Here is a 15,683-nt window from a genome sequence, read left to right on the forward strand (position 1 = left end):
GAATGAGTGCGGCGTGTGATATAAACCTTTTTATCCATACTTTTCATATGTAAAAAGGTCAAGTACGTACAGTATACCACAAGAATTACAGCAACTCTGCGTTTACTCTGAGGTATATTTTGTGGTAAGAACCCTGTGTTTAAATACTGACACTATTTGTATTGTAGGAAAGGTAGACTTATGTCCCTGTCCGAGGACGCACCAGGCTTAACAGTACACTGTATCACTGAAAAACCTAAAGATATGGACCCCTCAATGACCAGTGAGTGAAAAATCTTTAACGTGTTGTGACATACTCAAACAACACATTTTTATTACTGTAGGAGGAAGCTTAATTCCCTTGTTTTACTATTTATATACATTATATATTTTCAGAGCATTTTCAAGTGAAATTCCTCAGAGACAGGTAGTGGTGATAACTCAGAAAAGCCATTGTTCTTGTCTTCAAATAAGATTTTCTAACCCCCGGAGTATTCAGCTTGACGTTTTCCCGCTCCCCGAACACTGATGAACTTTAGAGATTATAAGAAACGTATTAGCTTGATACAGAGACAGGGGGACTGAGCAGGGAGGGCTGAGGTTGGGTTTAGGGGAGGTCAGTTTCGTCGAGTCCAATGGCTTGGCCTGTCAGTGACAGTGGTGGGCATGTGGGTCAGCGTAGAGTCCCATAATTTGGGCCCTCAGAGTCTGCACTGGCCAGAATGCCTGTCTGGTCCTCCTCAGACTGCCTGCGATGCAGGAGGGAGGTCAAATAGAGATAGGGGTTCTTCTTGTTTTGCTTTTTCCTCTTTCTGTGGAAGCTGAGATCCTCTCCCTCTTGGGATGTCTGAGATTGCTGCTGGGTCTGAGAGGGAGACACACCTGACAGGGAGGCAAAAGAGAAGCACAGACGTAATACTGTACACCTGCCATACTTTTAGGCTTTTTGTCCATTTGATCTAATCGTTGGACTAACCTGTTCTCCTTCCGGAGGTTGTGTTGTTATTGTTGTTGGCAGCCACTCCCTTGGCTTTAGTAATACAGTGGTGTAGCAGTGCTGGTAAGCTCTCAGACCCGGCAGGATCACTAGACGCACCTAGAGGTTCCCTGAGAAGAGGAGAGAGGCATAGCATACATTGTTCTGCATTAATCCAACAGTCATATTTGATCCTGTCTCAGAGTGAAAAGACAGAATGGCACTTTCATTGCTATTTCCAGTAGGTGCTATCATATGATTTGATGAGCTCTTGTACTGCTATTGAGAGCCCTTTCACTAAAGATGATGAATTTCCACTTTCTATCTGCATTGATGGATGATAAAAGTTAGACACAAAGAAAGAGAAAAAGAAAAGAGAAAGTGACAGAGAGAAAGAACAGTTGACATAACATGGCAGTGGATTTGGTGAATTTATTGACTATACGTTTCTTCTGAAACAATCATTACCTTAAAGACCCAGTTAAGTTTTTATTTAATGCCGGCTATTTATTAGTGTTTGTTAGTGATGCAAAATCACTCCAATTTCAGGTCCCAACATTGTAATTCAAAATCGATTTCGTAGTGCTAAGAATGGAATGCCAATTATTGCATTACTTTGCTCATTCAGGTGGGGGTCTTTTAAATAGTGACTGCTTAAGAGAAGCGGGCACTATTGGTCTCTTTGCTGTATAAAACTCATAAAATGAAAATAATTTCTGGAACTGTGAAATTACTGTTCCTGTAACAATTCAGTCTTATTGTAGATTCACTCTTACATTCCTCCAGTACAGCTGTTTATTGTGTACAGTGCATGCACAAGCGTTTCTCTAACAGTATGCTGTGTGAGCCTGTGTGAGCTGACATGTATGTGTGCACGTCTGTTTTCTTTTTGTTTTTTTTAGAAAATAACAAAAGAGGGAACTATTTTTGGACCCTGGAGAACTATTTTCATTTCATGAGTGATACATGCTAAATTGAATGAAAATAATCAATCAGCAAAACAATAATCACATCAAGTTACAGTTATCTTCACTGTCTTAGTATGCAGTCTGTTTTAGAAGCAGTTTTACCTCGTACCGAATACTCTGGTTTTGTTGTCCATCTCTCATAGAAAGATGCAATTAAATTAAATTAAATCCAAATATCCACGTAAACTCGCTCAATGACAGTTTATGTCTTTGCCTTTCAAAGAACTGAATACAAAACAGCTTCAAAACCTGACTTAATGCTGAATTAAGTCAAGTTGTTGTGCCAAACATGTATTGTTTCAAAAGGCATAGGAACACACAGCTTTAGAGATGCTGTCCATCATTTGACACTGTGGAGAGAGAGATTGAGAGCCATTAGCAGAGAGGGGGAGACAAATCTGAGAATTAACAGTCCTAGACAGATAAGAGAACATTTCCATTATCACATAAACTGTGTGCAGGGGCCACAGTGTGTTAAATATAAGTACATTTCCATAGACATAAACACTGTACAGCACACTTTCATAAACATGAACACTGCGTACAGAGGCTTCACCATGCTGACGGGAGGAGATGGCAGGAAGAGGAAATGGCCGTTAAAGAACAAGTCACATGACAGGAAGAGGAAATGGCCATTAAAAACGGTCACATGACAGAAAAACGAAAGCACTTAGGACAACAAATGTGACAAAGAATTTAGTTGGAGAATTGTTGTTATTTGTTTGGTCATAGAGAGAAGTTTAGAGAATGCATGCATGGCATTTTGCACATGGAACAAAACTTTAAAGGGGAATACTCCAGTCTATCATTCATGTGCGTCCTCTATTGATTCAAGGCTTTTTTTGTTTGTGCAGGGAAACATGTCTGTAATTCAAACAATCCAAAGACAAAATTAAATGCTTCTCCACAGTCCAAAACCGCTCCTCGTGCTTGCTCACAAGCCTAATTACTGTAGCCTACGCCACAGCTGGCTGTCTGTGCCTTGGTACTGTATTGACAAATACATCCTGCAGTCATTATTACCATTAGTTGTACTTCACTTGAATCCAGCACAGAGGCACAACCCAAAGCGATTCCCCTTTAAAGGAGAGAGTGATTAGAGCCCTCCCCCTGCTGACCCCTCCCCTCTCAGACATGGGTCCGACCCTTACCTATTGCGGCGTAGGGGACCGGGTCACAACAACGCTGCCCAGATAGCTGAGATCAATCAAAAACAAATCAGGTAAGACCCTTACCCTCTATACAGCAGCAGCCCTATAAGCTACTTTCCTTTAAAGGCCAATGACAGTGCAGGAGCAAGTCTCTGCTTCATGGCTTCAGCTTTATGAGGTGGGTGTAAGGGGGCGCAGGAATGTGTACAGTATAGAAATACTATGGGGCACAAAAGTTTATGTGTCTAAGCTATATTTTTCATGTAGGCTTTAAAAAGCTTCTTGCGTGTGTGAATTGGAAACTGTCTCTAAGGGCACTGATCTATCAAAATGTTGGATGTAATGGATTTTTTTTTAATCCCTCTGGTGAGATTTGATCATATTATTCCCTCATTAAAACTGGCTTAAGTGCAAATACTGTAGCACGATATCTATGAGTTTTTATTTTCACTTTCTATTAAGGCACCCTTTATTAAAGCTAATTAATAGTTACTAATACTTATTAGTTTATTGTTTGCTTATAGAACAGTTATAAATAAACATTAATGAAAACAACTTTTGGGTTTCCAGGTGTAACTTGTATTCTCCTCCAGCATGACATTTGATTTGTCTTTTTAGCTCTTAGATTCATTCAATGGGTTGCTGATCAAAATATTAATTATTTATTAACAACTGTTTGTTATCTACAACTGCACCTTTGGATTATTTTAAGATCTCTCTGCTAATGTCTTGTTTACAATATAAATACAAAATACTTTTAAATACTAACTTCTGCTGTTGGATTATTTGCAAGTGAGAAGCTCCTGACCCTTTATTAATGATTTATTAACATCTATAACTCCAAACCTGATGCTTTGTTACCCTTTATGTTAACATTTAGTAATGTTAATGACTTCTTTTGAATATTGACTATGTTATTGAACAGCCAGAGAGATTTTTCACAACCTGGTTACCAAGAAGTGGTTCTTATTGATGTCTGTTCTATAAAGCATTTGTTAACAGTTTATTAACCATTAATGAAGCCATCAGTTACAACCTCTAAATGCTTAATAGACGGTGACTTATTAGAAAGTGGTACTTTTTATGTCATAAAGTGTAATAAAAGTATGTCAATTTTCATCACATATGCAGTTAATTGTTACAATTAGGCATGAAAATAACTTCTGCTAGTGTTTCACTCATTATGTTTTCATTTCACAATTCTAGTATTCAAGTAAAACTTTAAAATTTTTCAATTGAAAGCTTCCAAGTAGAAAAAGAACAATAAACTTGAGGATTTCTGTACCTTTTTTATATTAATTTTCCAGTCATTATATTTAATTAATGAATCCATATTTTGTGAACTTAAATGTGATCTATCAAATGATAAAGACAATAATACAAAATTAAATTGAGCTTTCACATGCCATCAAATTGTCAAAGTTTAGAGATTTTTATGAGCTGACACAATGTGTGCTAAATGCAATTACATGCCTTCTGCATATTAAGGTACAATATGCATCTTAATTATGCCTAAATGGAAACATCAAAATAAAACTGTGGATAAATACTGAGGAAATTTGGAATAGAGAGCAGATGAGGAGAGAAGTCTCCTCTTTAAATAAATGTGTGACTATTCTCTACTGGAATGGAACACCTACCCTGAGGCTGATATCTGGAGCTGAGAGGGCTCTGAGGGTAGCATCTCCTCCTCTGTCCTTCTCTGGGATGGCCTCTGCCCGAAAACATCCCTGCCCTCCAGAGGGGGAGAAGGGGACTGGGAGGGATAACTGGCTGCAGTGGAGGCATAGGACATGTGGGCATGGTAACTGGGGCTGGGGTGCCTGGCGCCCTGGCTCTGAGTGGGAGAGGCGGTCAGGGAGGACCTCCGGGAGAAACTGACCGAGGGCTGCAGAGTGAGCTCATGCATCTCCAGAGACCGAGAGGTGCGGAGGATGCTGGGGCGCGGAGGGGGCCGCACTAGAATATCTGGGGAACCTGGCTGGGTGCTAAGGGGGCTTTGGGAGAGCGGAGAGAGACGGGAGGGCTGGAGTACTAGTGGGGGTAGGCTGGGGTCTGCCCGGCGCCCCGCCCTCGGGCTGAGCCAGGACTGAGGGCTACTACTGGGGGCTGTGCTTGGGCTCCCTGCACGGGCTGCCGGGTCAGGGTAAGGCAACACTGGTACACCCACACCGTGGGCCGTGTGTCTGAGCTGGCCGAGACTCTGGGCCTGTTGCATAGCTAAACGCCTAACCGGAGGCCCCGGGGGCCTGTCTCTGCCTGGGGGAGCCACAGGGACCTCCAGCTGCAGGAGTCTAGGGCTTGTTGGATCCTGTAGGGACGGGAGGTGCAGGCGACTGGGGGGAAGAGAGTGAGGAGGATATGGGGGTGGGTCAGGGAGGTCCTGATGATGTAAGGGATGGTGAGGTGGGTATATGAACCGTGGACCCTCTAGACCCAGGAAGGGTAGCTCATGAGGCTGCCAGCTTTCAGGTGAGCGAGGAGGAGGGCTGTGTGTGTGAGACAGAGAATGGCCAGAGGCAGTGTACTGATGGAGCTCCATCTCTCCACTCTCCTCGGGGATTGAGGGGTAACCAAAGGGCCCCTCAGCGGTGCCTGGGGGGGAGGACAGAGCGGAGCTACGCGGACTGATGTCAGGCATGTAGAATGGTGGTGGAATCCCTGATTCACCGCGGCTGCCTAGATACCCATAGAATGGGCCCTGGGGAAAGCCCCTGTAGCGGGAGGCTGGGGCCTGCCCTGAGGCGTGAAGTGCACTGCCCTCTGCAAAGCTCATACCTTCCATGGGCCTGTGTAGGCGGGGGCTGTAGGTGGGGGGCTGCGTTGACTCCAGGCTGGAGGACGTTGGGGAGAGCTGGGGCCGCAGCGTGGGCATGATAGGCGGCAGAGGCCCAGGGTCAAAATCATTCTCCTCATCAGACTGCCGAAACTCGGGGTACATGTCAGACTCCTCTGCGAAGGGGAAACCATGGATGCGACGGGGCGGTGGGCTGGTCTCCATGACGAAGCGGCCATCAGGGCCGCGGCATATCAGCTCAATCGGCGTGGTGACCTCTGCCTCATGCTTGGACACACTGTATTTCTTGCTGGCTATGGCACGCTTGGTTTTCTTGTAGAAGGAGAGCTCCTTTTCTCTTTCTCTCTGAGGACTGGGCAGCTTCCTGACGTACAGGCCTGGACCCTGGGAACCCTCTGAGGAAAGAGAGCGGGGCCGAGATGGAGGGGAGCTCTCTGGACTTATCTTCCCCGACGACAACCTGACATAGAAAATGCAAACATAGACACTTGCTTAATTTAACAAATAACCAGTGAGACCCTGGGGGAAAGTGCATAAAACAAGAGAAAGACCTCTGGTGCTGTAAATGAATATGCATGATTGCAGTTTATTTCCTAAACTAAACAGATGACACAATACAAAGCCAATGCACTCCATCAAGGCAGCCATAATGAACTGCATTATGATAATGACCAGTTTGTAGCGGCGGTGGCGTCCTGATAGGACAGCAGCTAATGAACCAAGCCAGAATGACAGGATGAGAGGAGAACCAATGATGCAACCATGACAACCGTATCACAGATCTATTGAATCTACATCTTCTTGAGCAGACGTGGGACCAATTTCCATATGCTGCACCAAATGGTAATATGAGGGAAGCAAATGACATCTAACCAGGCCTCATTTGCCCACACCAGGAGCAGCATTGTCGACACTTACTGGGTCACTGAATGCATCAGGTAGATATACTTTGTAAAGAGTGCATATACACAGTACTGTACTGTACATGCAGCCGAGCCGATGCAATTTAATCCCTGTATGGTGCGTGGAAATCTGAGCATGCAAAAAAGGCCAGCGGTAGGCTTCACTACAACAAATAGTCATTTCAGTTGATTTCTATGCAATGCATTAACCATGCAGCCAAGCCAGTGCAGTGCAGCACACTCTGTAATTTGGTGCAGGCAGGCACTCACAGGGGGCTGGCGGGCGGGGGCAAGAAACTGCTCCTGGCAGGCTCGTCCCAGCAGGGCTCTACCCCTGGCAAGGGGGTGAGAGGAGGCCTGCGATGGGAGACAAACGACATGGGCCTGGTTCATCTTTTACTATGGCAAGACTCCTTGCAGGAAGGACTAAGTGTGAACTCCCTGACCTGCCTGGACTATTTAACGGAATAAACAAAAGTATCTGATACTGATGGTTTACCTAAAGTCACAGGCAGACAAACATTTACTCTGGAATGGGATTCACACAGATTATTGTCACAAATTAGATTCTTTTGGGATTGAAATGCAGTCATACATGTACACAGGTTTTACAGACAGACAGACAAATACACACATGTGGCTGATACTGTACATTAAATGTGCAGCTAAACAAAAAACAGCATTATTAAACACTGAGGGTCATGCAGAAAGCAGACAGCGTTTGAGGTTAAAGAATACAGATGGATCAAAAATCAATACAAATACTGCAGCTTGGGCACTCTGGGTAATGTGCTTAAAATGCTGACTTGGCTGCTTTGAACCGCCCATGATCCGCTAGAGGTTGCTACAGTACATGTTCTTCTGCACCTCCCATATACCTTGAGCGTATCACCTTTTTTTTCATCCAGCAAGGCATCTAACATAACATAACATGTATAACATGTCTTTCCATATTACTTAAACAAAACCTTCCTTTTGCCAAAAATAAAATATTATACATGCTGTATATAATAAGGCAGTATTCGACTACCAAGATCATGTATTTCCAGTTTTACTGCTGTTTTCTCAAAATGAACAGTATGCCTTATTCCATGGATTGTATGGATGGGGAGGAAAAATTTGTAAGAAAAACATTGATCAGGTGCTTAAGAAGATGCACAGTAGCAGCCACCTCTGGCAGGGGCTCTGGTGTTGGCTTTACTTACGGTGACTCTATGCTTTTCCTGAAGTGTGTCACCGACAAGGGAGGATCTGAGAGGACAAAGACATTTAAATTTAGCGTTTCTTACATAATGTTTAATACACATACGTATGTTAAGCGGTAAGAGAGAGGAAGGCCGACCTGGTTTACGCTTGAGTTTGCGACGGTGTTGCTTATTGACAAAGCAAGCTGCTAGAGTGCTGAACAGTACTGCAGCTGCCAGAAAACAGATAGTTGCCACAACACCCGCCACCACTGGCCGCGCCAGCCCCTCATCAGGCACCTCCGCAGGGGGGAAGGGATCTGATGGGTAAAACAGAGAGGTCAGTAAAAGAAAAAAAGAAAAACTAAATGTGTTTAAGCATTTCAGTTTTTGTGTGTTGTTTGTAATACTGCTTTTGTAAAGAAACTGACCTGTGCTAGACACTCCCACTACATTGCTGCTCTCACTGATCAGGTCATCCATGACAGCCATCACTCGAAACTCATACCATGACTCCTGTGAGAGAAAAATCCCAAAAACAATTTTAATACTATTACATCACATTATGTGACTGTGTTTTGAAAAGTAATCTGTAAATATATATAATAATTTGACCAAATCATCTTTATTCAAGGTAGGTAGGTTAGGTAAGGTTATTCTTAAAAGTTGCTCAATATGTTCTATCATTATTCTGTGGATTATTGTTTGCATAATAGTATGATCATTTGTTTTTCTTTAGCAATTAAGCTCAAGAAACCACCTTTTTGTTATTGTTTTCAGTCAATTACTCCACCAAATTGAGCGCTATGTTATTTTTCTGTTCAACGACGAAAAAGTATAAAGACAAAAAAAATGAACATAGCCATGTTTCTGTATCTAAATGTGTATTTAACTCACCTGAACAAGGTCTCTGGCTATCAGCTCAGTCTCAGTGGATGGGATCAGGTCATCCAGGACCTCCCATCTCTCCCCAAGACGGAACTCCATGATGTAACGGTCAATGGGCGAAGAGTGGTTGGCCGGAGGGAGCCATGTGAGGAGGACACCGTGCTGCGTGCGATTGGCTGTGAGGCACCGTGGTGGAGTAAGAAGCACCAGTGGTTCTGGGGTACCCAGAGGAGAGCCTGTGGAGCAGACCAGACCAGAAATATTGCACAGAAAAGTTGACCAACAGAAGACTATTTCTGACATGGCCCAGATAGAAACATTCTGCATGATTCTGTGCAGAAAAAATACTCTGAAAACCAAAGTGTGGTTAAAACTTAACTAAATTCAAAGGTCTATATGGATTTTTAAACAACAAAACAAAAATTATTCAATTGCTATTTTGTAATATGAAAATGGTGCATTGAGTCACTATGGATGAAATACATGGTATGCCTTGTGAAAATAAGAGTGTTTCAGCTCCCTGAATATGCAACTTCACATGCAAAAATTATGTAATAGTTTGTAATGTCAGTCAAAAAATAACCCTTTGTTACGTTTCAGCGACAGACACCATCTAGTGGCCATAGTAAGTATGACTGCTGTTCATTCCCGCTTCCAATCGTAAGTTACATTTTCAACTGCAAGTCAGGACAGTTTTAAAAAACAAATTGTCACAGTGTTTACTGTTGCCATGATGACAAATTTTTCTGAACTTTCAGGAAACAGTGAGTTTAAGCCACACCACATTTCAAGTGATCATTGTAACCAAAACCATGATCTTTCTCTATCCTTAACCAGGTGTTTTGCGTCTTGTGCCTAAACCTAACCAGTCCTTAAACAGCATTGTCACATCATAGAATATCATTATTGTGATACTGCAATATTACAGCGGTTTGGTTTTGGAAAACACAGGCAAATTATATTGTAATGCTGTCAGACGCAGCATATAAGACAATGCTCCCATGGGTCATTCTGGAGTACACTTTTGGAGGTCTTGTCAGTTACAATGCTGTGTTTCTGGTTAGATTTAGGCACAAAAGCACTTGGTTAGGGAAAGATCGTGGTTTGGGTTAAAATGGTTGTCTCATGGTTGGAAATTTGACATTCGAAGTTGGAGCGGGAAGTGATCAGAGGTTTCCTGCAAGTCCACTTCTGGCAAACTACAACAAGCCACCAATCCTGCCACCTATGAATATGGAAATGTGTCACTTGATATATACATCATCTGAAGTGCACCACTTCTCTTGGTCATAATTACTATGGCCACTAAATGACGTCTGTCACTCAAACATAATTATAGGTCGTTTTGGGAGACTGACATTAAGACCAATTGTGCCGTTTTTCTCGGGGGACAAGCTCCATAAACCATCATTATTTTTTAACAGGTTTTGGAAAGCACAGACAAAATTTCCTGCCATTTATTGGTTACAGAGGCAGCATATTAGAAAATGCTATGGGTTGTTCTGGAGTGCATGGTCAAATGACGCATTTGCTCTGGTTGCCTGAGAGCTACAGTACAATGGCTCAGTCTGCATTCCTACAGGCTAAGTGGTGAACTCAAACTCTTTTCTTTTGGAAACAATGCTTTAAAACCTGACACAGTTTTACTCATTACCCACAAACAGAAGCACTTTGAAAAAATAGGTACACCACTAACCCTAACCCGAACCCTAGAATTATAGTACAGTAGATAGTTAGGCACACAGATATAGAGTCTGTTGAACAACTTTAAAGAGAAATTGTAATGTGGTCCAAATCAAAAACTGAATCCAAAATTCATGAATGTTATGACACATGAACCACATTATCATTCAGTCTCACAATTAAATAACAATAGTACAGTATGTTTGGCTTTGGTTTCAAAGATAAAAGAACAGGAGATATTACAAAGCAATGCATTAACAATGCACAACATGGACCTGAAGCTGGTTCTCAAACATGGCTTGTAATATATATGTTTAAGACTCTGACAATCCTAACATAATCTGTTATTGTATACACTTTGAAAATGATATTATATGAAGGTAATAAGATTATGGATAATGGAATAATGGACTGTAAGTGCTGTAAACAAACAGTGTAAACCAGAAATCTGATTGTCCACCATCTATGTAAGGGCTGCTATCTGAGCGTGTGAACTAGGTCAGAACTATGCAAGCCTCATTTAGCCTTTGTTGAATAAAGGGAAGCTTTCCAACACATTGTTTATTGGCAACATGTAGCAGCATAGAGAGTTACATAGTTTAAACAAGGCCAATGTTGTGGGGAAGTAGCTGTCATCAGGTATTTGGTATTGCACTTCACAGGTAGGTTGGTTATTTAAAAAAAAACCATAGCGTTTCAAACTAAAAGACTTCTTCACAGCTTTGGATTTAATTTGCAAATTGGTCAATTAATGCATACATTTCAGTTTTTTCACTACTATAAAGGTAGAGATGCTGTTCCTTTTCAGAGTCTGGTTCAATGCCCACATAAAAGGCTTTGGGGTGTGCCTTGATCTGTGCATGCCTTTATTCAAAACCTTCACTTGCACTTTTCTCCCTTCATGCCCTTTTTGCTGAGACATTGATTTTTAAGACCATACACCTTTAAATTCAGTTTCTGTTGGAGCAGCTGCATACAAAGACTGAATTGGCAGCTCACCCTTGAAGCATGAGTTGGATTAAAATATAGAAGAATCTACATCTTTCATCAGTGATAACAAAACATAAGTTTCTTAAACACAACTACAATTCACTCTCTAATAAATAATTCTTACGGCAGACATGTTGTTTTGTCAAACACAGGTGCAACTAATAACATCAATAATGCCAGTACTCCACTCAGGTGTGCTGATGCCAGGGCTTTGGTTCTGTACACACTATCTTTCTGGCACTCTAAATGGAACAGAGCTATCATTAATGTCATTAGTTACACCTGTGCTTTTCCAGCTACGACAAGTCAAAATGTCTGCAGTGAGAAAGGCTTATTGCATCGCACACTGCATTGATACTTAATTAAACTATAAAGTAGCAGCTGGTCCCATCCATGTCCATGCTCTGTGTGCACGGACTTTGAAACTGAGATGTAAATGGATTCATTAATCCAAAACAACCTTCCTTTCTTATGATACATGGGAATTTTAAGTACACGTAGTAATGGATGACATATCTTATTTGGTTAGAATGATTAGATTGGAATGATTTGATATCTTTGGTGTTTAGTATTAGGGGAATTCTTGTTTAACATAAGGGAAGGAGAGCATAGATGTGCTAAACACAAAGATAAACACAAAAATAGAAAGCACATTTTAATCACTTCAGCTATCAGAGCTTAAATTGATGAGATGGTGTGTGCATGTATAGTAAAAGGTGAAACTTAAAGGGTACAAGTTGTTCTGGTTTGATATGGATGATGAAGCGAAAAATAATGTATTATATATTAATTTAAACATCACTAGAGGGCAGTATATTCCATATTGTCTCTGATGAGCATTAAAATAGTACCTCCGTGCAGTCAAATAGCAGCAAACACTGAAGAAAAAACCTTTCAGTGTGCTGCAGTCAACATGGCCAGTACCCACCTGCAGTGTTGACTGTCACAACTTCGCTGAATGGGCCAGTGCCCAGTTTGTTTTGTGCCAACACACTGAACTGGTACTCTGTCCCAGGCTCCAGCCCTGGCACCACCAACCAGGTCGGAGTACCGGAAACTGGCATTGAATGCCAGTCATGAGGTCCTAAGTCTATTCTCTTTGACCTAAGAACAGAAAATAGACAGAAAATACAGAAAATTATAAAAGGCAAATATAATATATAAATATAAGGTAAATATAACAATGCATATTGCAAGTATGATGATTGGCCACATGATGCTGTATTGTAGTTTGTGTGCAGTAAATCTTAAAACATATGTATCCATATTTCAGGGATTTAAATTAAATAAAACAAATCTGAGGAAAAGTTACAAACATGAATGCTTTCTTCATGACCATGATGCTATTCTAAGTAACATTCAACCTCAAGTAATTCAACAACTTTGCTATACATGGACATTTTTTTTAATATCAACAAAGGTTAAAAAAGTTTCCATTTGTCAAGTACATTTGAATGATGTTTACAAATAACGTAGAATAACCTTCAATAATATTTCTACAACTGAATTAAAATCTTACGGCATCTCCACAGGACTATAATAACCAACAATATGTCCATTAATGGAAATTTTGACAAAGCTCCCTGTTTCAAAGTCACTGGGGAGCTTTACAAAAGGGAACATTTTGTTCTTTTTGGTGGTCTGCCTGAAGTAACTGTAAAAGCAATTTCTGAACATAGAGGGTATAATATAGTTTGATTTTTCACTTCAAACACTGAAGTGAAATACTACACTAAATGATCCACCTGGGAAATTAGGTCACTGCAGCAACAAAATCCTAATGTTCAATTCACTTGATCTATCTTTGCTTTTTGTAAACTATAGTTAAACATGACACAGATAGGATAACATAAGTATGAAAGTATCCCAGTATTTTACTTTTTTCAAAGTTATGACCCTCACTTAATTATCACTGAGGCCATATACATAATCAAATCAGTGTGATTTTGTTGTGATAAAAACCACAATACTCTACACCACTAGGACATAAGGTTTTTGCCTCTACACTGTAAAATATGTTAAGTGTTTAATTGTCTTTTAGCAAGGTAATTATACAGATGAAATGTTATTCTCCATAAATACCCTGGTAAACATGTGTAGCAGCACTTCATGTATGATGCTGAGTGGGACGCTACTGCACTGACTTTACACAACATGAATTATGCACATACATACACGTCTCCTAAATACCCTGAGAAATATGCTGTCAAAACAATTCTGCTGCGAGCTTCTGATTGAATTTCATTTTTCATCATCATCAATAAAGAGCAGGAAAAAAAAGAAGAAGCCTGCTCCTATGTCAATCTAGGCCGATAACCTGCAGGTAGTGTTTCCACATCTGCAGACTGCTATCATTGATTGGAAGGAAACTAAGAGCACTCACACTGGACCGTACCACACAGAGAATGTCTGTTCGAAGCCGCCATCATAACCTGGTTCCCAGGACACATTAGCAGAGGTTGTTGAGGGCAATACATGGATATTGCCAGGAGCGTGTGGGCTGGTGCCTGAGTGGTTGTAGAAACAGACAAATATTAAAACACGCACCTACCAATTTATTCATCAAATATATAACTACTTACAATTATCACGTAATATCAACACTAGCAGCAAAGAAGCTCTAGATATCTTTTTAAATTGCATTTTTTATTAACATTTATCAGATGAGACTCATCATCATACTGACTGAGTTCACACTGAATAAAACATTATGGCAATCATTTCATAGTGAGTCAAATGTGAAGCATTTTGTTTCTTCATCATGTGACTTGCTCAGCGGATAGTGTGACGCTGGCTGAGGTGGTGACTGGTGTAAGGTCAAGTTCAAGAGCAGCAGTTCTGTCTGCAGCTCTGCACATCCCACCCACCTAACAGCTGTGCTGTGTGGCCTGAAGCCAGTTACCTCTCAATGGGATAAAAGAGAGACCTGAGCATGGACTCAGGAGCACAGCTGTCTCTGACGCCCTGTGACACCTGTCAGCTGAGGGCTGGTCAGATGGAGGTGCTGCCAGCTGTGCAATAGTGTTACAACACCATAGGTACTGGGGCAATGGGCTACTAGGGCAGACTTACTCACATTTCAAAGACCAGCTGGCGATATGAAAGCATGGACTCAAAGGTATAGTTCATTTTAGGTGCTGAGTATTTTGGGAAATATACTAATTCATTTTCTTGCCAAGAGTTGATGAAAACATTTATACATCTGTTATATCTGTACACTAAATATGAAGCTACTGCCAGTGCCAGAAGACAGTTAGCTTAGTTTAGGATACAAACTGGAAGCAGGGGAAAACAACTAGTCTAGCTCTGTCCAAATGTAACAAAATTTGCCTCTAATTAATAACAATTGATGTCTAATTTTGCAATCTGTACAAAAAGCAAAGTGTACAACAATACTATTTCTTGGTGGGGAGTTGTGACTTGTATGCAGTGACCAGCACACCTAAAGCAAGCCCTCAGGAACAGCGACAGGCTTTGAAAATAATTCAACATGGTGGCAGAACCATGGCCTTACAACTGCTGGGTCTGACAAGGTCCCTAAAAAAGTCATTTTGTTTGAGCATCACATAAACAACCAGAATAATTAGGATTTGTTCCATTTGGTCCAATCACATTTCGAAAGCCTGGAAGAGCCGCATCCAGGTAATCTCTTTACCCGGATGAAAACAGGGAGTGTTTTTTTGGCTTTATGCACCATTGAGCAACATTCACTACACCACTGTATCCAGTTCTCCATACATCCATCACCTAAAGACCTAAAGATAAACATTTACAAGTCCTATCAATACTGTTAGAGTAGGAGCATGCTTTTTGAGGAATATTCAAGTAATGCAAAAAGTTAAAATATGTCCTGCTTCTGTAATTAACTGATGTATTTATTGCCACCTATCTGGCCTATCAGCCTTGGAGTATTCCTTTAAAAGCCTATACTGAAAATTACAGGATACATTACATGTTTCAAGCATAAAAAAGCTCAAATATACTAAATATCTGTGTAGGGAAGAGCACTATTGACTGGAAAACATATCTGACAGCACAAGAAACAAGACATTTGTGCCTCTCAGTATTATGAGATTAATTTCCACATGCATTTTGAATATGTGGAACAACATCAATGTGATTTCAGTATATCTGGGCCTAGGATTTGTTTAAACTACATAACCCT

At 41.0% G+C, this 15,683-nt stretch overlaps 1 protein-coding gene across 1 annotated transcript in view; it reads right to left on the reverse strand.

Moving 5' to 3' along the window:
- Nucleotides 1–643: 643 nt before the first annotated feature.
- The window catches only part of igsf9ba (immunoglobulin superfamily, member 9Ba), a 61,311-nt gene continuing 46,271 nt past the window's right edge, over nucleotides 644–15,683 (reverse strand). The window contains exons 12-21 of the mRNA XM_053320950.1: nucleotides 13,902–14,025; nucleotides 12,447–12,622; nucleotides 8,855–9,081; nucleotides 8,389–8,473; nucleotides 8,116–8,277; nucleotides 7,979–8,024; nucleotides 7,044–7,130; nucleotides 4,715–6,331; nucleotides 956–1,086; nucleotides 644–861 (exon numbers count right to left, since the gene is read on the reverse strand). Coding sequence (XP_053176925.1) covers nucleotides 653–861; nucleotides 956–1,086; nucleotides 4,715–6,331; nucleotides 7,044–7,130; nucleotides 7,979–8,024; nucleotides 8,116–8,277; nucleotides 8,389–8,473; nucleotides 8,855–9,081; nucleotides 12,447–12,622; nucleotides 13,902–14,025 — 2,864 coding nt within the window. The 3' untranslated portion in view covers nucleotides 644–652. The remainder of the gene's footprint in view (nucleotides 862–955; nucleotides 1,087–4,714; nucleotides 6,332–7,043; nucleotides 7,131–7,978; nucleotides 8,025–8,115; nucleotides 8,278–8,388; nucleotides 8,474–8,854; nucleotides 9,082–12,446; nucleotides 12,623–13,901; nucleotides 14,026–15,683) is intronic.

Source organism: Scomber japonicus, chromosome 6, assembly GCF_027409825.1.
Source record: "Scomber japonicus isolate fScoJap1 chromosome 6, fScoJap1.pri, whole genome shotgun sequence".
NCBI lineage: Eukaryota > Metazoa > Chordata > Actinopteri > Scombriformes > Scombridae > Scomber > Scomber japonicus.